Raw genomic sequence first — 27,628 nt, forward strand, 5'->3', positions numbered from 1 at the left:
GTTTTATTGTGAAAGGTAAGAATAAAAGAAGTGGATCTGGTAAGTGCTGCCTTTGTCAAGGCTGAAAGGAGCAATAAAGTTTGCCATCTTGGTTTGGACGACGGAGCCTCCATGTTGTTTATGGGTGCAACATGACTGATTATACGCAGTACTCAGTACATTAAGACAAAAACAACACTTCGAAAAAATATATTGACGAGCAAGTTAGCATGTTGCATATAGCACTTCACTGGCATGCAAAAAAACCCCTGGTGTGTAAAGGCCTTTACAGCTCTCATCAACGCTGTTTTCCCAGTAACTGTGGGCAGCTGTTTTAGCAAACAAGCTCTATAAACTGACTTTATACTGCTGCCCAGCACCAAATGACAGAAAGAGGAAGTTAGCAGAGCATGTAGCTGAGGGAGAGATATTTCCCACTAGAGACCACAACAAAGCTAAAAAAATGAGTATTGCACTTGCATTCATCAAGTGGACACAAACACAGCTCCAAATGAATGCTAATGTTGCTCCATGTCTGCTTGATGTGTAGGAAACCCACTTTTTAGCAGCTGTCATAACAGATTTATATGGTAAAGTGATAATATGTCAAAGCTGTGTTTACACCTGGTTGCCTTGCCCTCAGGTGGCCAGAAAAAAAATCCACTAATACAGCTTCAAATATCTTATATATGAAAGAGCTGATGCATCTGGAATACTCTGAGCCCCAGGTGACCCTCCTGGAAAAAAAGCTATTTCTTAGCAAAGTAAGTCAATATAAGGGTGGACATGAATTTAACACTTAGCAGAAGTTAGACCTGCTGCACTGAACATGTTGGGAACATGGGAACATATCTGAACATCAACATTTTTAGCACTACAAGGACCTTTAAGTTTTTACAGGTAGCACGATTGGCATTCAACTGTAGGAGAGAGACATGGGGCTGACTCATGAGAGCAGTGCCAGGTAAGTTGATTAGCACAGCTGGTGCTGGTGGTCTAATCATGCTCTCACTTTAAATGCAGCAGCATGCTGGACCTCAGAGGACTTCTGTACACCAGAGACAGACAGACAGACAGACAGGCTGTCAGAGTTTGTTTGCTGTATGACTGAGAATATTGTTTGCTGAACTGTGTCGAAGGTTTTGGAGCACCTGTAACTCATGCACTGGAGAATCCCAGCAACCAGAGGCACGAGGTAAAGAGTTGTGTATTTGTACTAAAAGCATGTGTGAGCAGTCAGAATTTTTTTTTGAGTCGACTGTTGTGCAGCTGTTTTGTGCTGAGGAAACTCACAGTGAGAGTGGCCACCCTGATACAATTGTTTGTCTCCCCAAAGCCCCCAACCCCCCCTGTCTAAAATAATTGACCTATGGCTAAGCCACGCCCCCCTCCACTCACTCGGACAAACTATCAACATTCAGTGACCGGCGCTATGGCAGGTGTCATAGTACACGGCATTTCGCAGGAGGCAACTGATGATTTTTGGGGACATAACGATCAGATGTCATTGAGAAGTAACCAAAATGGCCTAAACTACGCATTGGAGGAATATATTAATCATTTTATTGTTGAGAAGGTCGATGAAAAGCTTAAATTACAAGCCAAAATTTACAGGTCACAGTGTACGCTTGTGAACCGCATCTCGTTGCCATCACCATCAAAGACAACAAGTTAAAGTGCCACTGAAGTTAAGGTTTTTGGCTCAGAATATGAGAAAAGGATAACGGCCTTTTTACCATCTTTACCAAGAGTGTCTCTCTGTTAGTTTGGTGCTACAGTATTTACATGAATCATTCAGCATAACGTTTGCCAACCTTTGTAATCTCTGCAATTACAGATCAATTAATGAAGCTAAGCTCCAGAAGTTAACGTTAGCTTAACTAGAGCCCTTTGGACAACAGCTAACAATGATGTACGATCACCAAAGTACAAAACAGCTACAAAATAGGCTAATGAACTCCCAGCAAACAAGGTGACATGATGAACAACGCAGCTAGGAGCTAACTTTAGGCTAACTTTAGCTAACGTAAGCTAGAAATGTTAAAGATAACTTTATATTTCTTTCCAGCAAAGTGACAATATGTTGCCTCAAACACGATGTTGTCTTACCTTAAAACAGATGTAGACATCCTTGTTAATCTTATTCATGTTGAGCTGATGTTGTGGTCTAACATTACCGCACAACTTTATCCAAAGGAGACACTTTTCTCGGTTGAGATGTGGTTTAAAATGTAAAAAATACACCCCATCGCCCAGCCTCTCAGGATACCTTGTGTCGGAGTTGCATGTACCCCATGCACACCGTTTGACCATTTTTAAACTTCAAATCTCCGAAAAAGCTCATAAAACCGAACAAAACTGACTTTCTGTAATGCATTTCAATGGACGTCCAGGCAGAGAATGTCCGAGTGTATGGGAATGGCTATACACACTGTGACTGGCTCATCGCGTTTGAGGGCGGGGCTTAGCCATAGGTCAGTTGGCAGCCGATGTTACTGTTTTTTAAGATGCTATGGTGCACTCATATCCATTGGTACCAACCAGGAAGGGGGCTAAATAGTACCCCCTTTCCACCAAAATTAGTGCATGTATGTTATTCTTTTACCGGAAAACCCGCTAAAAATAGGCTAGACTACTCTACAATTGCCAGTAGACCAAAGTTATGTGCACAGCTCTGCAGCAGACATGTATATCAGTTTCTTTTTTTTTTTCTGTGTCATGTTTGACTTCACCGACAGGCCAGAAAAGTGGTTATCAAACAGTAGAAAGCTGTATGGAGGCCTGTGAAAATGTGACAGTGGTTACTTACTAATGACTTCTTTAGTCTCTCTTTCAAACTCTGTGTAGAGTAATTTGAAACAATGTTTGAGCACGGCTTGACTGGAGATGGATGGTGTCTTGCGGTGGTGCATAACTGCATCTCACTGGTAAAGGGGCATCACTGCCGATTAGAGTTGGAACCAATACATATCTGTGACTACTGCAGAGTTATTTGACCCCAGTGTGAATGCCAATTGTAACATTTCCCATTACATTAAAAAAGCCAGATGTTAGTGTTCGTGGTTTTTGGTAGAGTGGGAAAGGGGCTTAATGCTCCAAAATTAGCCTAAATTTTGGCAAGGGAACAACTGGCATGACCATTTTCAAAGGGGTCCCCTGAACTTTCACCTCAAGATATCTGAATGAAAATGGATTCTATGGGTACCCACAAGTCTACTCTACATTTGAGAAGGCCTGTCCCCAGAAAATGTTTTGTTCTTTACATTAACATCAATCAAATTGAAGCTGTATGTCTTTTTAAGAAAAAGGACATTCAGCCTATTTGAAGAACAATAAATCGCCTAACATGTATAGATACATAACGCAATAAAACAGAATTGTTGTGGAACTTAAAACGTTAACTGTACTGGAATTAGTCTATGCACATCAGATAGGATAAGAAACCAAAGTATATCAGTTTGCAATTCTTGACTCCCAAAACTGACACAGTTTTCAACTAGCCTACATACTTCAACAGCATAATCAAATTCCTGAAATTCACTAATTTCCTTTTGTTTTGTTGTGCCGTCCCAAGCTTTGCAGTGGCCCCATATGGCCAATTTCTGGAGGTACCACTGCATGGTGGCAGCGAGACCTGCTACAGTAAATCTAACGGTCAAATAACTAACAGTGCTTTACCAACCTGGAAAAAGGACATGCTGGAATAAGCTGGTACCAGTAAGGCTCAGGTCATGATTTGAAGGGGAATCATTCCCACCCTCCCACATTAGCAATGGAATAGTTGGTGTCCTAGAGGAAAACATCTGCTCTTGTATACTGAGCATCAAAAACACCTGAGGGAAGGCAGTCTGAGTCTTCTACAGAGCAATGGTGAGAGTAATCAAAGTTAAACAGCCAAAATTTAGGACATGGGAATTATTTGTGAGACAAGAATACTAATCCAATACCAGCACATAGTGTCTGCATGTCTGTGAAACAGGCTGTTAAAAAGGGAACAACATGATTTCTCTTGAGGGAGGGAACAGTGGAGCGGCAGTAATTTCTGCATGCAAACTAGAAGTAATAAAAAGTGATAACACTACAATGGCTGCATTGATTTTAAACCCCAGTATGACCAAAAAGGGTGAGGTGAGTAGATGTCAAGGGCCTGAAGAGTCACCTACAGGCACTGTTTTCCCTATACGCCATCTGGTCCATGGCCTCTTTTCTGTTTGATCTCACTATGCATCATTTATAACCATTTTAACAGCCCTTGAATAACAGATTCATGGCACTGTTTTCAGGTGTGTGAGATAGCACATGTGTCCATGTATTGTTAGAGCTTTAAAAAAAACTCTACAGAGAGAAAAGATAAAAACACTTGACAAACATGAATCATTCTCTTTGTTCGTACAGGTTAACTCACAGTGTCGTTTCAAGTTTCAAACCAACCTTGGATTTAATATATGCAGGCGTACTGAATAAGACAAAAGGAAGACATCTACAAAGAAGGTATTAGAGAAGATATGAAGTTACATCCTCATCTGCAGCACTGTAACAACAATGTTGACGATTCTCTTTGTAGTTACAAGTTCATTAAAAGTTTCTTCTCTGACTTTTTGGTTAAAAATCTCAAGTGGCATGAGACCAAACAGAAGACTTCCATCACTTGTTAGAGACAATTAGAAACTACAAATTTACTTGTAATGTCTTCAAACAGAAAGAAACTTTCAAGTTTTTGCTTTTAACACAGTGCAGGGATAAACAAGCGGAGGGTCTGGAAGATATGTCCTTCCATTTCTCTGTCTGTAGGTGGCAGTAATGTCTGCTGCACAGCTGGATGCATGCATTGTCTGATGGTAACCTTAAAACTAGAATTACCACCACGAGGTTGTATGCCTCTGCTATGCATTTAAGTTGCAGTTTCAAGAATGGTACAGACCTGAGCTCACAGTGACCCTGGCCTTTGACCACTGAAATCTGATCAGTTCATCCTTGAGTCCAAATTTGTGAAAACTCATTCATTGAGATATCACATTTGCAAGAGTGGGATGGATGGATGGATGGATGGATGGATGAATGGACGGACTACTGGCAGATGGATAATCTGAAAACATTACTCCTCCAGCAAGGGCTTTTGCGGAGTCATACAAATACACATTGGGTTTTCAGGGGAACACTCCAGAGTAAGAGGCATTATCAGCATAGGAACTGTAGTTTGAAAGACCTTCTAGGACCCAAGAATTGGCAAGCAAAGCAGTGCTGACTTATATGGATGTTTTATATTCTGCATTTTACACAAAGACTGATCACATACATATAGCCTACAGCACAATACACAGGAAATAACAGCCCACAATTCACCTATTTACTTCTTTCTAAAGTAAAAAGAAATATTGCTGTCTAATCAACTTTAAAATATGATCAGTAGCATGCTAACTGCCTCAATTATTGTCCCTATGATCTCAACATCTTGTAACTAATATCCTTTTCACACAGGACTTTTATTACCTGGGGACCTCTGCTAAATTGTAATAACTGTGAAGGTTATCTGTGCTCTTAATCTTGTGAAAATCTGCCACGTCCATAATTTTTCAAGTAAAAATTCTACCTTAGATATTTCACCAAACACAGAGGTCATGTGATATTAGTTGAGTGTGAATTGGCATCTTGGTAATTTGGGGTTATATTGGGGTTCTTTGCAAGGCCTTGTTTTCGCTGTGCTTTTTTTTCTGCCTCTTTCCCGTTAAAGGATTATTATTATTATTATGATTAATTTGAAATATTAAATGCATTTTAAAAAAATAACACAGCTGTGTTTTGTTTACTTCCTATAAGGCTGGCCTACGTGACAACATGTGCCGCCAAACCAAACTATCCTGGCTAAAAGAAGAATCACAGGACATCTGTGAGTAATGACAACTGCTTAAGCATCACAGCGCACTTCACTAAAAAACCAAATCTGCAATCATTTGAACTAACTCTGAGTAAAACAAAAGATAATCTGTTAATAGTTTAAAATTATGCTATTAAGCAATAGTATTTGAATTTAAATATACTTTCTTTGTGTTGACTCTAGAGTAATTGACCTATGGCTAAGCCCTGCCCTCAAATGCGATGAGCCACTCACAGTGCATATAGCCATTCCAATACACTTGGACATTCTCTGCCCGGCAACCATTGAAATGCATTACAGAAAGTCAGTTTTGTTCGGTTTTATGAGCTTTTTCGGAGATTTGAAGTTTAAAAATGGTCAAACGGTGTGCATGGGGTACATGCAACTCCGACACAAGGTATCCTGAGAGGCTGGGCGATGGGGTGTATTTTTTACACTTTAAACCACATCTCAACCGAGAAAAGTGTCTCCTAAGGATAAAGTTTTGCGGTAACGTTAGACCACAACATCAACTCAACATGAATAAGATTAACAATGATGTCTACATCTGTTCTAAGGTAAGACAACATCGTGTTTGAGGCAACATATTGTCACTTTGCTGGATAGAAATATAAAGTTATCTTTAACATCTCTAGCTAACGTTAGCTAAAGTTAGCCTAAAGTTAGCTCCTAGCTGCGTTGTTCATCATGTCACCTTGTTGGGAGTTCATTAGCCTATTTTGTAGCTGTTTTGTATTTTGGTGATCGTACATCATTGTTAGCTGTTGTCCAAAGGGCTCTAGTTAAGCTGACGTTAACTTCTGGAGCTTAGCTTCATTAACTAACTCTGTAATCACAGAGGTCAAAGGTTGGCAAACGTTATAATGAATGATTCAATGTAAATACTGTAGCACCAAACTAACGGAGAGACACTCTTGGTAAAGATGGTAACAAGGCCGTTATCGTTTTCTCATATTCTGAGCCAAAAACCTTAACTTCAGTGAAACAATGCTGATCCTCTATCTTGGTGTCTTTGATGTCGATGGCAAAGAGATGCGGTTTATCACACTTACACTGGGACCTGTAAATTTTGGCTTGTAATTTAAGCTCTTCATCGACCTTCTCAACAATAAAATGATTAATATATCCCTCCAGTGTGTAGTTTAGGCCCCTTTACTTCTCAGTCAGTACTTTTACATGGACAGTTTGATTCCACTTTTAATCGGAATGAAAGGCCATTCCGATTGAAAAATGATCATTCCAACTGAAAATTAAATCCGATTAAAGGGGGTGGTTTATTCCGTTTGTCATTCCGAATGGAAGAATTTTGTGTGTATGTATACACTCATTCCTCTTTAAGTTCATTCCGGTCTTTCTGCGCATGCTCATTTCCTTGCCCTTCTGGCGCGATGACGTATATAGCGCGCATAGCAACGGGCTGCATAGCAACGGGCTGAGATAGAGCAGTCGGACTCGTTGCACTCACCGGTTTCCATTCGCCACAGCACGGTCTTCTATCTCCCTTCTCCTCCTCAACAGATGAAGCATTAGCAGAACAAGGTTGTTGTCGTACTGCTGCTTCAAGAATATAAGCAAAACACGCCCAAAAAAGGCACTAAGAACGGTGGCGTCAAGCATCTTGTTATCCGGAGCGAGGACTACAGTGTTTTCTTCCGGTAAACGTAAACATGTAACATCCGCCCCGCCCCCTATCCAATCAGAAACCTTCCCTGCCCCAAACCTTGCACATACCTGAATAAAAGCGATTGAATTGATCTCCCATGTAAACCCTCATTCAGAATGAATATTTCCCATGTAAACTACCTGGAAAGACTTTAATTCCGAATGATTTCATTCAGATTTATTTCATTCCGAATGAGAAGCCATCATGTAACCGTAGCCAATGACATCTGATCGTTATGTCTCCAAAAATCATCAACTCCTCCGGCGAAATTCCGTGTACTGTGACACCTGCCATAGCGCTGGTCACTAAATGTTGATATTTTGTCCGAGTGAGTGGAGGGGGGCGTGGCTTAGCCATAGGTCAATTCTATTCTACATTTTTGTAGATCACATGAGGTCCCCTGTTATAGTAGTTCTGTGCGAATAGGACTTTAGAATACACATACACATACTGAACAGCATGAAAATGAAGTGAGTGCCAGTGTGGGTCAGAGGGCCAAAGAGACCAAGTAAAGAGACTGATTAAGGCTACCAATAGGATGACAGACAAGAATGCGTTCATGTTTAAAAAGAACCAAAAGCAGGATTGAAAAAAGGTTTGGTTTTATGCTTGAGGACTTTTAAAAGATATTCAGATCAACTTCTTTTAGCAGGATAAACTCCTTGCTTATGCGTCAAGTTATATTCTATGAAAAAAATGTTGTAGTCTCAATAGGCTTCCTGGCTGTCTCTCCTCTACATTAATGTATCTAATTTGTTGAAACAACAAATTAACAATGGTCAATGGTTTGCTGGCTAACAAAAATAGAGGTTAACTAGACTGACATTGACCTATTGACAGAAATGTTACATTTACATTTTTGGTTAACGTTGTCATCTCCAAGTCATTTTGTTACCATTTTTTGTTCTTTTGGGCCCTGGGTGACCAGGACATGCCTCTTTCATCATCATTTCACTAGTGCCCTCTTTCATCATCATTTCTCCAGTGTCCTCCATAATGGCAACAGTTTCAGTAGGTTGTGACATAACTGCAAGCCCATACTGGATATTACATCTTTCTACCATTGTCAACATGCCTTTGAACTAAACAGTAAAATGAGAATAGATTACCTCATATGTGACGCCGCCGTCAGTGCCTGCATCCCAGGGAATGAGGTCTGTCTCCAGCCTCTGGACCCAACCACACTCCTTGGTACAGAGGTCCTCTCCTGACAGCCCCACATTCCAGTCTGGGCTGGGCCCAAGCATGGTGAGGAAAGACATCAGGTGACGAGTCCGGTCCACAGAAAACTCTGCTGATGGAGCTGCTCGCCTGGTGACAAAGGTGGGTAGAGAATATAAAGGAAAAAGGAAAAAAAAAAAAGAATTAATAAATAAAAGGCCATATCCAGATAATCAAATTCAATTTAAACTTCATTTCAATGAGAAAGCCCATAGTATGTTTTGAACATGATCATCTCTGGGAAAACATTTTCATATATCTTAATATTCTTCTTTTGTAATTTTTAGTTAATTACTTGCAAAATCACAAGCTCTGATGTCAAGACCTCTGACCTGAGTCACACTCTGCTAATTGCTGAGTAATTGAAGCTCTGAAATATCCAATTACTGGCAGGAAATTAGCTCATAACGACATATTCTCTCTGAATGTCTGAAATCTACTGAAAGTAATAAAATATTCAAAGATAATATATGTAATAGGGTAATTTGAAGTTTCTTTACTAAAAACAGTCCTTAGTATCTTAATTCTTGTATCTTACCTAACCTAGACATAAGTGCAAATAAGTACAACAACAACTTGACAACTTTGCATGCAAAATTGAACAAAATTAGCCAATATTTCATAGTTACAGTGTGTGTGTGTGTGTGTGTGTGTGTGTGTGTGTGTGTGTGTGCGTGCGTGCGTGCGTGCGTGTGGATGCATGCGTGTGAATGTTCTCATTAGTAAAAAATAATAGTGGCACAATATATCGCAAATGACAGACAATGCTAGGAGGGGTAATTAAACAGATGTTTGGTGAAAGATACAGTACATTAGTGTGTGTGTGTGTGTGTGTGTGTGTGTGTGTGTTCATGACCATGCAGTGCTGAGGGCTAGAATTGTGATAAGTTTCTAATTGCTCTTGAACTAATTCCAGAGAGTGCACAGGATGCCAGACTGTGTGACTATTCAGTCTTAATAGCCTTATAGTCGGCTGAGCTTTTAAGAGCTGCATAAAGGAAGGAATCATAAAACAATTAAGAATATATTTGTTTAATGCATACATTACTCGACAGTACAATAGTATCTGGATCTCAATTATATTTTAAAGTTCATAGAGTGTGTCAGAAATGGAAAGTTTTTCCAACTTTTAAGTACTTATCCTGCTAATTAGGAATTGGATATGGCTCATAATGAAGATTAGGTCTTTAGGTCATTTCTACAATGAAGAAATCAAATATATGTCTCATATGCTTTCTGCAGCATGTCCTAAATTATGTAGATGTATTAATAATACAATTTAATTTATGGATCACTGAGGAAGAATTGTGTATATCTTTGTTTATTTCAAACCAAAGAGATTATGTTATGCTTAAAAAACAAACAAACAAAAAAAGAATAGTCTTGGCTTGAAGGAATGCTTGGGCAGCTTTTCAACAGAAAAAAAAGAAATGACATATTGTTTTGTGGGCCTCCAAAATATAAACTTTTCATGAACAGAGAAAATCCGCCTTGTTTTTAGCTTGGCCACCAGACCAGAACTTTTTATAAACCCAAGGTTATACAATTTTCTCAACCTACAGAGAAGTATGTAATCCTTCAACTGGAGTTAAGACACCAAAAAAGAAGGTTTTTATCCAGCGGAAACATAGAGTATAATGGCCTTTGTAAAGCACAATCCTGCTGAAAACATGATGTATAAATGATCAACACATCCATCAAGGGCTCCAGTGTGGATGACATGTTCAACTTGGTGTAAATATAATAAGCTCCATTGGTCTGAGAGAAAGGATTTAAAGTTGAACGGAAATTTAAACTCTTGTTTTTTGTAAATAAATACACACAATGATACTGCTGCAGCCATAAATTTGTGAAAACTATGTCTATGCTTCATCCCTTTGGGTGGACATTTCTCACGGCAGCATTTAACTGACAGGCTGTCAGTTTCCATTATGTGATTGCCATCACGCCAGTCAAAGTACAGTAGTGATATTTTCAGTCGGACTCAAAAATTCATGAGCACTCAATATCTGCAGAAAAGTAATTTAAACTTAAATAAGTATTTTACAGCTGGGATGATAGTCTTTTCACAAAACAGTGCCATCTATGTAGTAGAAAGACACAAATACTTTTGAGATTGGTGCTACGTGATCAGAGAAAATGGAGGAAAAGGGCTGTGGCATTTGCTTTTGTTTAAGAGTTGGAAAACCTACAATTACCAAAATGCATTGCACTGCACTGGACCAGTAAACGCTTCCACTGGTGGGTGACGCGATGTGAGTTGCCCGTCTAAAAACAATATGGCAGCCAGCTGGTAACAAATGATCTTGAATTACAGTTAGAAGAATTATATTGCTTAGTTTTACCATTTTATATCCATTTCTTTCATTTTCATTCCTTTTGAAAACACAGGAAACAGTATGCTGCCCACTTCCTGTACACAAACTCTCCAGGCTATTTTCTAAACAGTTCATACGTTTACCTACATAAAATAATGTACATGAATTTGTATATATCTCGTGCAATCATGAGGCAGTCATTAATTCATAACCCACATATTTTGGGGAAGCTGTGATCATGTGACCAATGTGTTGATGGGAGTAAAGACGGCAGTGGTCTACATAAAGTGGCAGATCGGTGTGGTGGATGGGTCATATAACATGGGACTTTCCCTCAGGAGACCGGTGTTTGGAACTATGTGAGACCAAGTGAACTTATTTGAAGGTATGTCATCATGTTTCTTTTCCTAAACCTAACCTAAGTAACTTTACATTAAGTACGTCACTGAACGTGATGTATGTATTGTCATTTATGGGGCATTAATTACTTAGATATCATACAAACCAAACCAATGTGTATGCTTTTTTTGTAAGATATCACATGAACCATTTTATGGGGGTAAGTTGAACTCTCATATTGCAGCCAAAAAGTGCACTAAAATTTTGTTTCTGAAGACATTATAGCGAGAAATAGGCAAAGCAGTATCTTGGTTTATATTTGATCAGCACTACATAATTTTACCATGGGATCTGAGTTTGGTCTGAATTCAAAAGAAAAGGAGAGAATGTGTTCGTGGTGATGGGGGTCATTCAAAATATTAGGCAGTACAATCTGTAGTTTGAGCAACAGCCTTCAAGCAGGGAGTGAGCAGGGAGATCAGGGCACTGCTAAAATGGAGGGAGGTTTACCACAGTTCATTTACACATGCGACCCACATTATTATGACACAATTGGCAAAGTATCCCTTTAAAGGGATAGTGCACACAAAAATGAAAATTCAGCCATTATCTACTCACCCATATGCTGAGGGAGGCCCAGTTGAAGTTTTAGAGTCCTCACATCCCTGGCGGAGATCTAAGGGGAGAGGGGGTAGCAACACAACTCCACCTAATGCAGGCTGACGGCGCCCCAGATCAAAACGTCCAAAAACACAGAATTGAAACCACAAAATATCTCCATACTGCTCGTCCGTAGTGATCCAAGTGTCCTGAAGCCCCGACATAAAAAGTTATTTGGAAAAACGTCATTTAAACTCTGTTTTTAGCCTCATTGTAGCCTGTAGCTCTAACTGCCTCTCTGTACACTGAGCTCGTGTGTGCACTTGCGCGAGACCGTGAGACATGGGCACCGCGTTCAAGTGCGTTCAAGTGCGTTCAAGTGCTTTCACTGGTCTTGCACACAAGCGCGCACATGTGAGCGCGGTATACAGACAGGCAGTTAGAGTTACAGGCTACAATGAGGCTAAAAACAAAGTTCAAATTATGTTTTTCCAAAAAACTTTTAATATCAGGGCTTCAGGACACTTGGATCACTACAGACGAGCAGTATGGAGATATTTTGTGGTTTCAAGTATGTGTTTTTGGACGTTTGAATCTGGGGCGCCGTAAGCCTCCATTAGGTGGAGTTGTGGTGCTACCCCCTCTCCCTTTGGATCTCTACAAGGAATGTGAGGACTCTAAAACTTCACCTGAGCCTCCTGCGGCATATGGGTGAGTAGATAATGGCTGAATTTTCATTTTTGGGTGAACTATCCCTTTAAATTCCTTCTTTTAGCCAATCAGAATTGTGGCCAAATGAGAACACAATTTAATACCAAGGATATACAGTATACTGATTTCTTAGCAGAAAAGGATGATCATTTTTGTTGAAGGTCGATATTGCTATTTCACAATTTTTCTAATTTTTTGAATTAATTTTAATTTTCAACAATTTACCTCACAAAAGTTCCTGTTACCTGTAGTGAAACTGACATTGAGTGATACTTACAGGTTGAGCGGCTGCCATGCTGGCCACTGAGCCTTAGTTTTAATGACAGTCAGTACTTCATCTCCCTGCAAAGAGAAAGGGACAGAGAAAGTGAGGGAGAGTAAGTAATTTGTCACTAAATGGATGACTATAAAGAGAGAGAAAGGAAACACTGACAGCGAAAAGGCCAAAATTGACAAATTGACATGACTGAGGTTGAGTACTCTCATCCAAGGACAGCAAAGTGTGTTCCACTTTCAAAAGGCTTAAGAGCCTCTTATCAGTCTCTTATCAGGACAAAATGACTTTGTGCTGTATGATAATAGCTGTCTGTTATTCTAGTGAGGAACTGCACTCTGCACAGCAGCCACCACACTCTATAGTCTCTCTGTAGCATTACGGCCACTTTATGCACTGCACAACACATTATCTATCATAATGCATCGGACGTAATTATTTAGCCAAAAGCAGGAAGACAAATGATGGATTTAGTGTGGCGCAGCAGTTGATTAGAGTGGAATTGGAAAGTCCATATGTGCCCTTTCTGGTTTAATGAGCCTTTATTGTGTTTTCTCCACTTCTCTATCTTTTTTATTTCTTTCTTTTTCAAACACACACACACACACACACACACACACACACACACAGTAATCTACAAACACACAAAAACACACAACAGCTTCAGGTTGGGATATGCCAAAAAAAATCCTTTTTTCTGGTTGACTGAAGGTTCCACAGTTGCCTTGAAAGCCTCCCCTCTTCCCTGGGGCTGTGTGGAGAAAACAAGTGTGTGTGAGTATGTGTGTGTGTGTTAGTGGGTGTCTGCATGTGTGGATGAAAACAAGTTTACAAGTCAGTGCCCATCCTTCTCTTCATAGCAGCCTGGGGCTCTTCGGCCTCACTTGCCTTAGACCTCACTCCATCCTCTCACAAACACACAAAAATACACACACACCTACACACATACACAAACACACAGATAGACAGAGGCTGACAGTCATAGACAGATATGTATATGAAAACAGACAGCCAGTGGGACAGAAACACACAAACTGGCAGGGAGTCAAGAAGGACAGACAAATACACAGAAGAACCAATCAGCAGTGGGTGAATATTCAGACAGGTAGTGGCAGGCAGAGAGGGACAATTCTTACAGTTGGATTTTCTGGTTAAGAGGTTCTTTTTTCAAACCTCAGTCCATGATGTGATGTCATGTCAACATAGACACAAAATCAACAGTAAAAAAAAAGGACAAAATGTACAATGTGTGCTGGAGTGCAGGCACACATGCTGCATGATGCAAGGCAGGAATATGGACGTCAAGCTAGCAAACCTAATCACGACATGTTGACAAGCTAGCTATGGGTGTAGAATATTTGAACAATTTAGAGCAAATTATCTTTTTCCACTTAATTTATTTGTTTATTTATTTTTGTTTATTTTCTGAGCTATTTCTTTGTTGAAATGTCTAAAATGACCCATGTTCAAATTTTCATCTCACATCTTTTCATTACTAGAGCTGTAAAATGTCACAGGGAGGAGGTCAGTGTGGATGAATGGATGTGTTCATAACCTGTTTTCTACCAACAGTCAATAGTCGCGTTTCCATTTGCGCAAAATAAATGCAATATTTCTAAAGTTGCGACAAAGTACAACTGCGACTTGCAGGTGTTTCCATTAAAAGGTGTTTTGCGTATGAGCCGTAATTCTCGGAAAATCTTGTCCCGCAAGACTCCACTTTGTTTGCGGAAGTAAGATGGACATTCCAAATCTCTTGAGAGCTGGAACAATCATCTCGGTTGCCACTGCAGCTGTTGCATTAGTCTACAACCGAAGACGTAGAGAGCGAGTGGTATTCCAAAGGCAAAGTCCTTATGTGTGGCAGCGACCACGGATAAAGGATTTCTGGGAGAGGATCGTGAACGAGGAATTCACAGAGGACTTGAGTGTCCGGTGATGTATATTTGCGAAAAAAGTGTTTCCAATACACTTTTGTGATATACTTCTATATCGACACGTCTGAAAAACCACCTCATCAGAACGTAAAAACTTTTTCTCGATATTTTAGAGATTTTTCGAAATGTAAGTGTTTCCATTACCAGTTTTTTATTGCAATATTTAGGTTTTGTGCATTTCTAGGGTTAATGGAAACGCACTTAGTGTTGTCAGTCTTAAGGAAGCTCAGCTTAAGGTCAGTCAGGAAGACTTTCTATATGCTCTATCCATTCACAATTCTCTATCTGTCCCACTCCAGGCTCCACTACAGGCTTTCCCTCTCCTAGTTAGCCAATCAAACTTTGCCACGATCTCCTTCAGCCATTCATGTTGCTACTGCCAAATTGTTCTCCTCTCTGCTCCTGTCAGCTGTCATTTTAGGCAGAATCATCATGCCCCCCTCCACCCCATTCACCTCCAGTCGACTTATCTAGAGTTCAGGACAAGCTCATCAAAGCCCACTCGTCTTTACATCCAGATCCTTAGCTCCCTCTTAGCAACTAGCTGGTGAACCACATGGAGCATTTAGCCACTAGAGAGCCAGACATTTCCCTTGAGAGCTTGTGGAGATCAAAGCAGAGCTAAAATCAGAGTGAATATTGGACTAACATTAATCAGGTGGTCAAAACATCACATCATCAAATGAATGCTAATGTCGCTCCATGTCTGCTGGACATGTAAATAAGCAACTGTTTGCAAACAAGTTTGCCACATTAACCTAAAAGTCTGCTGCTCCAAGGTAGCAGAAGAAAATCAATTAATGCAGGTTTAACGGAGTAGCTCTTTTTAAGATGATAAATAACTTTAATTGACCATTACCAAGTTGTTTCTAATCACATGCAAATGTGATCAAGCAGTTTCCATGCCTACACCTTATCAAACCTTACCCAAAGGAGTGGCAGAGCAGCACAGTCATATTAATCATATTTGTGTAGCCTAGTGGAAAATGCTTAGGTATCCCCAAATTGATAGACATTCCAGAGGAATTACCATGAGAGAAAGCAGGAAGTAAAGAGCCAAACAGGAAGTGAAGCACTTTTCTTGCTCATGACTTTTTCTATTGGGTGTTCGCTGCTTTCTTTTTTAAAGATATGTTTATGGGCATTTTTGCCTTTAATTGATTGGATAGTGAAGTGTGAAGGGGGGGGCGGGGGAGAGACATGCAGCAAAGGGCCGCAGGCTGGAGTCAAACTCGGGCCGCTGCGGCAACGGCCTTGTACATGGGGCGCCTGCTCTACCACTAAGCCACCGACGCCCCAAGGTGTTTGCTGTTTTCTGATCATGCTCTCTTGAAATTGAGTGTATGTGGTTTTGTTTATTTTTCTTTTATTTTGTATTTGCAGAAGAACTACAGTTGTTATGTACTGAAGTGAGCTGATTTACTCAGTTAGCCTACTACTGAAACCAATTTATCAGACTGGTAAATGCTCTTCATATAAGTATGTTAGTAACCAGCATTACTGGAAATTTTTGGCTGCTGGAATAGCAAGTTACCTTTTAAAGTGAGAATTTAATACTACTAGGAAATCCCTGAAAATAGATATATGTCCTACTGATATGGACGTCAGATCAGAAAACCCGCTATCGTCTCATTTTGGAAAGTAATGACAAACAACACATTTGTCAGTCAGTTTCAAGGGCTTGTTGCACTGTCCATCACTTAAACTTAATCACGTGTCATGTTGGCTCAGTAAGCTTTACAGGCCTAGATCAGCAACGGTTCCCACCCCAGAACAAACTTTCAAAGAAGACAAAAAAAATCTTCCCCAAACTGGAATTATTGCCTCAAGGTTGTATGCCTCCACAAACCAGTCAAGTTGCAGTTATATTCCTGTCTGTCCAGACTCATATGCAGCTTCAGGATTTGTGTGAAATTTCATCATAATTAGCATATGAATTCTTGAGCTATAGCCAAAAACATATTTTGTGACATCACAGTGACCTTTGACTGTCAAATTCTAATAAGTTCATCCTTGAGTCCAAGTGGACATTTGTGCCAAATTTGATTAAATTCCCTTCTGGCCTTCTTGAGATATCGTGTTCACAAGAATGAGATGGCTACAAGGTCACAATGACCTTGACCACTGACCACCAACATCTAATCAGTTCATCTTTGAGTCCAGATGAAAGTCTGTGCCAAATTTTCAAAAATTCCCTCAAAGCATTCTTGACATATTGCATTCACAAGAATGGGATGGACAGAAGACCTAAAAACTTAAGCCACGACTATCGCCAGCACTGAGGCATAAAAATCTTAACACTTATGAAAAACGGAGAAATCGCAAGATTCAATAGGTCCGTTTATTCATACTGTCAAAAGAAGTTCAATATTGATAAATTACAATAAAATAAGTCCAATATAATCACTCCAATAAAACAAACAAACAAACAAAAAAAAAAAATCTAATATCAGTTCCTCACACTGTCCAACATCAGCAAGGTGGATGGGGGTGGAGGAAAGATCAGGAGCAACTTCCCTTCATTTCTGTTAAACATTGCATTGTGACACACCTACATCCATCAACTTAGCATTCCACACAACAACAAAATTAAGTAATTTTGGTATGCATGTCAAAATACTGAATTATAGGCACAGTTAGACACTTTACCACAGCTGTTCATGTTTTTTGGACCTTAGTAGTTCAAATGCAAGAAAACCAGTAATTACACATTTCCCACTTTCTAGATAAACATGTTGAAGGTAATTTTCTTTATCACTCCCTCCACCATCTGCAATTACCAAAAACTCTCCACGCTGTGGTTCAATTCAGGCTACAAGAAGTTCATTCTGTTCCTGTGAAACAGTCCTGCACATTTTATGGCAGCCCTCAGCCGGCATCAGGTAATACAAAATGCCTCGTGGAGGCCGGTAGGAGATGCAAATCTTCCTGTAATGGTCTTGTTTGTTCATGGTAATTATCGTAATGGCACAAAATGACAGTGATTTACCAATGTTTAAATGCACATTACATTTTCATGAATGTTGTCAAAGAGAGGATAAAGAGTTGCAGAGAAGGAGAGGGAGGTAGAGTTGAAGAAGGACAGGAAAGAGGAGGTTATAAATGTGGAGGAGGAGAAGCAGAAAAGAAACAATGAGTGTGAGTACACAGAGTGAAACGAGGAGGAGGAGATTAGAGGTTGGGACAAGAAAAGACAGCAAAAAAGTCAAAATAAAGACAGAGGAGGAGACTATAAATATGGGCCTGAGAGCAAGGAGAAGGAAGACACAACTGTGAGGGGCAGAGGGGGGAAACTACAAGAATGCCATTAAAGTATGGAATGAATATCTGAGAAAATGGTGAGGTTAAAAAAGGAGCAAAGGAAAAAAAAACAGGGGTCCAAAAAAACGCACATAGTCATCCAGTTAAAATATCTTTCTATTCATTCCCTCTGTACACTTTGGCATGACAAGACTTCCTCCACTTTGTCCCGTACTTGCTCTTCTGTTCCGTACTTCGCTCCCTCCTTCCCTTTCCATAACTCTGTCCTGACAGTCCTTCTTCACTCCTGTCTCATATCCCACTCTTTTTAATTCCCCCTTGATCCTTTCTCATTATCCCAATGTCCTTATGTTTTTATATAATTTTAATCATCATTTTAATTATTTTAACTGTGAAAACATGGCTGCTTTACACACATCAATTCAGTATCTGACCAAATGTCTCCCCTTATGTTTTTGAGATATGGCGTTGACTAATGGCCATAAAAGTGTTTTTTACCAAACATTATGATGTCATAGTGAAGTTGATCTTTGACCTTTTGGATATAAAATGTCATCACTTTATAATAATATCCTATCAGTCATTTGTGTAAAATTGTGAGGGGTCACAGTGACCATGACCTTTGACCATCGACCACCAAATTCTAATCAGTTCATCCTTGAGTCCAAGTGGATGCTTTTGGGCCAAATTATAGAAAACTCTCTCAGGGCCTTCTTGAGATGTAGTATTCATGAGAATAAGACGAATGCAAGGTCACAGTGACCTTGAGCTTTGACCACCAAAATCTAATCAGTCCATTGTTCAGTTCAAGTGAATGTTTCTGCCAAATTTCGAGAAATTCCCTCTCGGCATTCTTGAGGCCTCACATTAACAAGTGTTTTGCTCTTTACGTCCTGTCTACGTGACATGCCACTTCCATGGCCCATGTATTTATTTTGGCTGTAACAGTTTATAGCAATGCTAGCTGCTTTCTGAGGCTGTACTTGATGGTGCATTGAGCTAAATTCTTACATCAGAATGCTTAATGACAATGACAGGCTGATGTTTAGCAGGTATAATAGCATTTTGATTTACTTACTTTTACTAACTCCAAACACAAAGTACAGTTGAGACTTAATCTGAGTATTAATAGTTTGTAGGTATTAGACAAATTAAATTTTTTGCCTGATGACAGCAGTAGGGGGACGTGAATGTGAGTAAGGTGTAAATCACCAGTTTCATCACGATACATATATATAATATCAATTCTTTGTACAACGATACAATATTTGCCGATATTACTAAGTCTGCCATGATACGATTTTGATTTGACGCGATTTAGGGGCCTGTGCTTGATATGAGACAATATTATCTGCCCATTTAACACAGTCAGTTACAGAAGAAGCTGTCACCCCTTTCTTTTTGCTTTAGGCCATAAAAGATAAAAACAACACAAATAATGTAAGTAACTGTAACCGCTTAAGTGCAGTAAAGTTCACTTTAAACTGACTCCAGTAACACAAATAAAACAGCACGTGGGATAAAGTAACCTTAAGGGCTTTCTGTCAGACAGACCTTTCTGGAAAAAATCTTTCCATTTTAACCAAAACCAGCGTCTCTTCATAAAACATGAGGTCTAGCTGGCTTGAAGCCCTGAAGACAAACATCTCCCAACAGCCATAAAACATGGACCAACAATGACATAATTTAACATAAGTATCAAATTCAGCTCAGTAACTGTCAAGGTTCAAAGACAAAACTATTGTTTTTTGCTAGTGACCAATTATAAGCTTTAGCATGTTAACATTACATAAATTAGCCTAGCGGTTAGCGACCTTTTTTCCTCTACTCATAGCCTAACGAATTACATGGAGCGTTATTATTTTGCTTACTCACCAGTGGTTTAAGTCACTGCATCTCTCAATAAAACAGCTCAGTTGAATTTCAGTAAAACGCAGGTTTTTTCAGCTGAACATTGTTGAAACAGAGCAGCTAATGTTACAGCAGTGAGAAGTTAGTAGGATGAGATTCTCGACCAGGCAGGTAATGTTACGTCATGTTTTATCTCGTAACAGCATTGTTCACATACACCATGTGATGTGTCTGTTGACGTGTATTTTCTAAAATATAAAATATTTCCACACTCCTGATGTATTACCGAGTAAATAACGTTATCCTCATCGTCTTTCTCTTGGCTGCTTGCCATCTGCCTGCAACTGTTTGACAGTGACACAGACTTTTAAAATAAAAGCATATCCTAAAGATGACGATATAGATGGATGTTTGGTTTTGGATCATTTAAGCGATATATCGATGCAGATCAATGGATTGTTTCACCCCTAAATGTGAGTACCAAATTCCATGGCAGTCAATCCATTTGTCCACACATTTCAGTCAAAGCCACAAATGTCAACCCTATGGTGGCACTAGAGGGGATCACCAAAGTCAGTTAGATTTATTATCTGAGGACATGAATCAGTGCCTGGAGTCCACTAAGGTGAGACTCTCTGTCAGAGACCTGCTGTCCTTCATGTTCAGTCAGACAGTGGAGCAGCAGGTGTGACAGTAGTGAAAATGAAGGGCAAAGAGCTGCAGCCATGGGCACATCGTACAAAGACATTACAAAGATCAGTAAGTGACACTGCTGGGGAACACTCAGGTACATGGTGCTGATGTGAAAGCCTGAGTAAAGGAGTGCTGTGACTCACTGTGCAGCATCTGAGCCAGGCAGTATATGAAATATATCTAGACCATCAGTCTGATGGAGAGAAAGTTGCGACAGTGTAGAGACAGAGACAGAAGGATAGAGAAGATGTACGTATAGAAAAACAGAGATGAAAACCAATAAAAGTTGTAGCTGGGTATTAATCCACAGGTTTTTATAAATCATTTTCAAATTAAAAGCTGATTGGAAAAGGCAACGGTTGATAAAATTATTTTTATCATAATGGAAAAAACATCTTACAGCTTATTCATTTGCTAATTACGAAACTATGAGATAAGCAGTGATTTAAATGCTTTTGTTAATACTTTATGAAATAAGGCAGAATGAGTGACCCAACAGTCTGACTCTCTGTGACTTAAACAATATGATGAGATGTTCTGACAATCCAGACACATAAGAGAGTCGTGCTGGGATGCTTTTAGTTGTGTCAGTATATGAGTTTCTTAGATGCTAAATTCTCCTCTATATTCACATGCTAGTTGCTGCTTGCTGTTTGCTGCTGAGCAGGTAGTGCACAGTTATGTTTCGCAACCCAACCCAAGCCCAGCCCAACCTGTCTGGCCCCGTTGGGCATGGGTTAGTTTGTATATGCAAATTAAAAATATTTACATGATGCTGCTGGTTTCGGATTGGGCCATGGCCTAAAAATGACAGACCTAGTATTCGTGTTAGGGTTTCTTGAAGGTGGAAAGGGAGGAGGAGTCTCTAATTTCTTAGGGAATGAGTTCCAGAGGGTGGGAGCAGCAATGGAAAAGGCCCTGTCCCCTGGTATTGAGGTTTGTTATTTACATGACAACACATGAACACAGGCTATTTCAAGCGATAAACATTCATGTAAGCTAACTTTAGCTACTGATGCTGGAGGACATCGGACAAAATTTGTCATCACCTAACATTACCCGTAGCTAGCTCTGAACATTCTGGCCATTCAAGCTAGCAGCATCAGAAGCAAATGGAACTAAATGTTGCTGATAACATCCCATCAAACAGAGGAGAACGGGCCTTAACCCATCCACGAAAGACGCCATCACCTCCCACCATGATAACTCCAAATGAACCACAATGGTTAGATTATGTACGTAGTTCAGTTAACAGTGGTTACAGTTCAAGAAGAGTTTCGGGTCGGGTTTGGACATAAAAAAAAACAACAATGTGTATCGGGTTTGAGTTAGGTGGGGTTACTTCTCTCTTGGGCTTGGGTTGGGTTTGGACAGATATGTGGCCCTAGCTGCACTATTGCTGACAGGCAGATTTAAGACCTATTTCACTGAAAATAGCAGCCTGTTGTAGCCCAAAAGAATGCTATAAGAGCAAAGAGAGCGAACAGAAACACTGAAGTTGCAGGGCAGAAAAGCAAAACAATGAGTTGAAACTACTATTTCCAAGATCAAAAATTCACTGTCACGCTCAACAAAAAACACACTACCACTGCTTTCATGTTTAAGCCTCCTAATACTACTACTTATTTAGCATTAGCTAACTTTTTTACTTGTAAAATTACTGTTTTTCTATTTAAAGGCGCTGTATGTAAGAATGTGGCCAAACGATTACTGCACACAAATTGAAAATACTGCCGCGAGTTGTGTCCGCCCCCCCTCCCCTACAGATTCAAGGTTGCTGCTCTGTGCTGAATTGCTGCGTTGTGCTCCAGCGTCTGGCAAAAATAGAAGTCCTGCGTATCTGTTGCGTAAGGCTCCAGAGTGCCGCAGCAGAGACGGAGCTGGAACGCAGCACAGCCGCAGCCGGTGGAAACACACACATTGACTAGAACTGAATCCTATTGGCTCCGCTGCCGTGCCGGAGCGCAGACGCAACCAACACGCATCTGGTGGAAATTGGGGGTGATTTGTTTGCCCATGGGCGGCTGCTGTGGCAGGGCTGCGTTGCCGCGTCCTTGATCTTCGGTTTTCCAGCGGGCCGTTCGAGCAAGTCCAGCTTCTCTGCTGCTGCTGCCGGGATACAGCTGAGGAGGAGCCGGCTGCTAATGCTATGTACCGGGACACTGCTAATGCTGCTTGCCGTGCTGCTAACATTTGTTTCTCAAGAACATCAGTCAGGTCGATGACCCACCTGCACATGGGCTACAATGTATGATCAAAAATGAATAACAGTTGAAAGTATTCGAAATGTCCATCCCCGTCTTGCTATGATGCTAGTTAGCCAACTTTGGCTAAGAGTAGCCACTTCGACATCTGATTTCAAATTCTTCTCCACTTTCAACCGTCTCAACCATTCACAAGCATCTCCTATATAGACCCTCGCTTTGCCTCGATTTTTATCTTGGCGTTTTTTGGGAATCATAACGAGGTCGTTTGGGTTTAGTCGCACCGTCAGCCATTGTAGCTCAGTCGTAACTGTAACTGATGCTGAGACTCTACTGACTGCGTGACTGGTAGACGGCGGTGGGTGGGGCAACAGGCAAAAACACAAATTCAAAACATAAACATGATTTGCGGACCGTAATTTTGTTTTTAAAATGTGAATATTCTGGCTGTACTATTGTTGTCAGTGAGATCAGTATGTTATATGAACATTATTCCTTAGTCTCTGTGACATATTAGGAGGATTTCACGACTATTTGCTTTAGATTTCTTACATATAGCTCCTTTAATCTCCAGATAATGACATAAATTTTGACATTACTTGCCAACAACAGAAAAACATCAACTTGTTTATTTCATCATTCTAAATTGTGTTTGGTGATGATTTCTGATTGCAAATGTTTTATTTGCATGACAAAAGCATTCTCTTGTTGCTTTTTGTGTGATATTTCCTGAATCTGGAGGACATTTTTCTTCACACAGCTGGATAGAAATATATTTGTGTGAACAGGACAGAAGCAGAAAACAAAGACGGCCTGCACCATTCCTTACTAAATCCCCTCAATGGTCTCAGTTCTGCCCACTTATCGCCGGCTCACTTTGGAATGAAGTTTTGCCTGAAGGGACTCTATGTGCGGCAGCGTGAGGCTCTGTATTGTCCTTCCACACTCGGTCTAATAAAGGAAAATGAGCCTGGGGACTCAGGGAAAAGGTGTCTAATAAAAAAATCAACACTGCACTAATGCAATTACAATTGCATAGGGGCTGCAGAACAGATGGATGACTGGGCCACTATGTTGTAACTCAGTCAAATAAAATTCACAGCTTGGGTCAAATTGCAGGAACACACACACACACACACACACACACACAAACGTGCTTTACATATGCACTCACACATGTAAGTGCTCACTAAGACTCATACAACTCTGAGAACGCACATGTGGTTTAATCTGAAGGTGACTACATGATGAAACAACCTGTCCTTGTGGAGTTAATCGTAATTTCCCTCATCTAGCAAGATGTCTTCGATCATTTATCAAACATAATTTCACAAAGACACCACACAACAATTTTCAGCTCAGCAGGTTATTTATCAACCACCTGTGACATGGAGAAGAAGCCAAGAGCCATGCTGTATCATCTGTCCAATTACATTGTAATTTACTTGTCCCTCAAGCTAGCTGCTGTAATTGTACTATACAAAATAACAACCTGTGTTCCCCTATAGCAAAACCATAAATAGATTTGTAATAAACAAAGCCTGTATCTTTACCCTGGAGGCTTGCTAGTTGCAAATCACATTTCAATATTTAATGGTGTAGCATTTAATGTTGTTGTTTTTTTTTTATATCATTTCAAGGCATCTGATTAAGACTGACAGTGAAAAGCTTGCTATCTGAAATGTCTGTAATTCTAGTTATAACTTCATAATTCTACACTGTTTCCCCTTGGGGATATAAGTGTGTTCATTCCAGGCCCTCCATCATAGCTCATATTCCAGCCATTTGTATAAAATTTTAATACTTCACATTAAACACACACTTAAAGCTCCGATGTTCAAAACAATGCAACACCGTAACCCATTAGAACCAAGTTTTTATGAGACTTATACAACTGTGTTTCCAATTGTAATGATGGCAGCAATGACGCCGCAGGCAAAGGTAGTAATATCAGGGTGTAAAAACATGGTGTTTTATTGAATCTAACCAATTAAAGCCCTGGTGGTTGTGTAGAAGAAGAATTCCCTGGTGGTTTAGGATTTATAGATATATGCTGCAACAGCAAAAAACACATCCACTGGTTTTAAACCCAATCCTTATTAAAGCCCCTAAAAAGTTGGTCCAAATCTTAAGTATTAAGGTTTTCTCTATAACATTAAATATTCATAAGTCAGGACTGGGGGAAGTGGAGGGCATGGGAGGTGGTTGACTAGGCTGAATCAGGGCTTTGGCATAGTGTGCTGGTTGGAAGGGTATCATTCCAAGACCTTAAGAGTAGGGTTGGGTACTGTTAACATTTGAACCAATACCAGTACGGCTGCCAGTAGCTTGAATTTGGTACCAGTACCCAATGGTACTGTTTTCCAGTACTTTACTCTTTCTTTAATGACAAAAATGTAATTTTTGAGCAGGCTGCTGTCAACAAGAGATTCTTCTCCTCCGCGTTTTTCTAATCACACGTAGAGCTTTCCTGTTTGTCTATATGCTTGCTTGTTTGTGTGTGTCTGCTCATCCCTCTCTCTCTTTGTTTAGACACAACTGACAAATATGTGGAATACTGGGAATGTATCTTGGCCAACTGATTGTTTGGGGCATCAAGTGGTGGTAGTTCACGTTCCTTGACACCATGGCAGGGACCACACTCAGGCCAGACATGGTCCTGATGTCAGAAACAGCTAAACAAGTGGTCCTGCAATGAGAAAGGGAGGCAAGTATGCAGACCTGATAGACAAGTGCCAGAGCCAAAGATGTCATGCGCAGTGTGTTCCAATCAAGTTTGGCTGCAGAGGCATTCAAGCTTCATGCGAAAGGACTGCACAAAAAAAGAGCCTAGTATCACTGATGCTGCCGAAAAACGCATCAAGATGGCTTTGTATCATGTATTTGGGTCTCCTGGATGAGGGCGTCTGATGTTGAAATACCAAAAACACCAGTTAAAAATCACAAAGATTTGTAGTTGTCATTTATTAAACATTTAATAGTCAAACACTAATGAAACTAATCTGCTTCACCAGGACTGTGTAGAAGTGAACTGATCAAATCTGACAGACAGTGGCATGGCCACATAATCAAACACCCAACAACTGCCTTGAGACTTAAGCCCCTTTTACACTGCCTGTTCAAATCAGGCCATCGCTCTGCCACGTAGTTCTGTATAAAAGGTTCAAACAGTGGGGGGACACAGTTGATTTGCCTTTAAGCTGGCTGCAGAGGTAGTAGCAGCGCTAAATCGACGTTTGTGTAAAAAATGTGAGCTGGCAGGATGGGATGTGTATGACATTTTGACGATGTGTTATGTGTGCGACCCACCACTGGGAGATTTTAAAAGCAGCTAACAGCAGTTAGCACCTCAAAGAAGAAGAACAGCAGCCATGAATGTACGCAAATAGAGGAGACAATAAGTTCTGGGATCTCTTTACCCTCCAAGCAGAGGAGACGCTAGACACAGATGCTGTTGTGTTACATGTCATGCAAAGCTCTTTTGCTTCTCAAACTTCAGCATGCTATCTAAAATCTGCAGCGACATGATGCCTGTGTTGTTTGGTTCTGTTTAACAAAGCAAAGGCAGCACCATGAAGGCTCTTCGTCGCAGCAGTATTGGGGGTTCTGAATGCAAAAGGGGCTTTTCATGAAATGGTGCTTAATCCTGATTGGTGTAAAGTACAGGCTGTGTTAAACAGGAGAGGGTCACAGACAAAACATGTTGATGTAGGACGTCATCGCCATAACAAGGAGCCGATTGAGAAATAGGTTTTCAGGGCCTTTTAACAATTTGTACTGTGTTTGCACATTTGTTGACATGCACCTATTTCTAATGCATGAGTGAATGTTTTATGACGGTGTTGCAGTGACAATACTGTATGTGCACCTTTTGCTTGTGCACCTGTGTACTTTGCTGTCTGTGCTTCTGTGACACATTGATTCTGTTAGTGTGTGTGTGTGTATCTCTGTGTGTATTCCCTCCAAGATATTATAACCTGAGGGCTTGGTAATCCATCACACTAGTGCCAGGTGTAATATGTGACATATTCACCTGAGGAAACACTGTCACATTAGTCAGCATGGATCACTGTTGCGCTTCGCCTTAGCAAACCTCCTTCTTCTGTTTGTTACAAAGAACCAAACAGCTGCAATTAATAATGGCTGAAGAGTGAGGTGGAGTTATGAGGTTTTTACACTGTGAATGCATCAGGCCGAGAATTACATGGTGCAGGCCTGGGTATGCATGAATATCTGTATTTATGTGAGGAAAAATATGAGCAAAAGCACACCCACAGATCATCCCATTTTAAAGTCCTCTTGCTGGTATAACTTGCTGATTTGTTTATCTGTTTACCGAGCCATTTAACTTTGAGGTAGTTTGGGAAAATGGATGACACCACTGAGTGAGCAAAGCAGTCATTTTCATCAGTAATGTAATGTAAAAAGAAAAGGAAGATATAAAAATATGTTATGACAGATGAGAAAACACACACGCGCACACACACACACACACACACACACACACACACACACACACACAAAATACTTTCAAGCTGAGATAAGAAATTAGATGTTGTCATTCGAAAGAAAATAAATCAACTGCCATGAAAGCACTTTTGAAAACTGAGGTTTTGATACAGAAGAAACGTGGAAGCTTCTGCAGAAAGGCTTTTGAATTTGCGTTTGAAGTGGATCTGGAAATGGAGATGACGTTTTAAAG

General features: G+C 40.2%; 1 protein-coding gene across 1 annotated transcript in view; it reads right to left on the minus strand.

Moving 5' to 3' along the window:
• The window catches only part of spon1b (spondin 1b), a 141,743-nt gene that overhangs the window by 24,488 nt on the left and 89,627 nt on the right, over positions 1-27,628 (minus strand). The window contains exons 7-8 of the mRNA XM_033635432.2: positions 12,984-13,048; positions 8,627-8,828 (exon numbers count right to left, since the gene is read on the minus strand). Coding sequence (XP_033491323.1) covers positions 8,627-8,828; positions 12,984-13,048 — 267 coding nt within the window. The remainder of the gene's footprint in view (positions 1-8,626; positions 8,829-12,983; positions 13,049-27,628) is intronic.

Source organism: Epinephelus lanceolatus, chromosome 5 (genome assembly GCF_041903045.1).
Source record: "Epinephelus lanceolatus isolate andai-2023 chromosome 5, ASM4190304v1, whole genome shotgun sequence".
Taxonomy (NCBI): Eukaryota; Metazoa; Chordata; class Actinopteri; order Perciformes; family Serranidae; genus Epinephelus; species Epinephelus lanceolatus.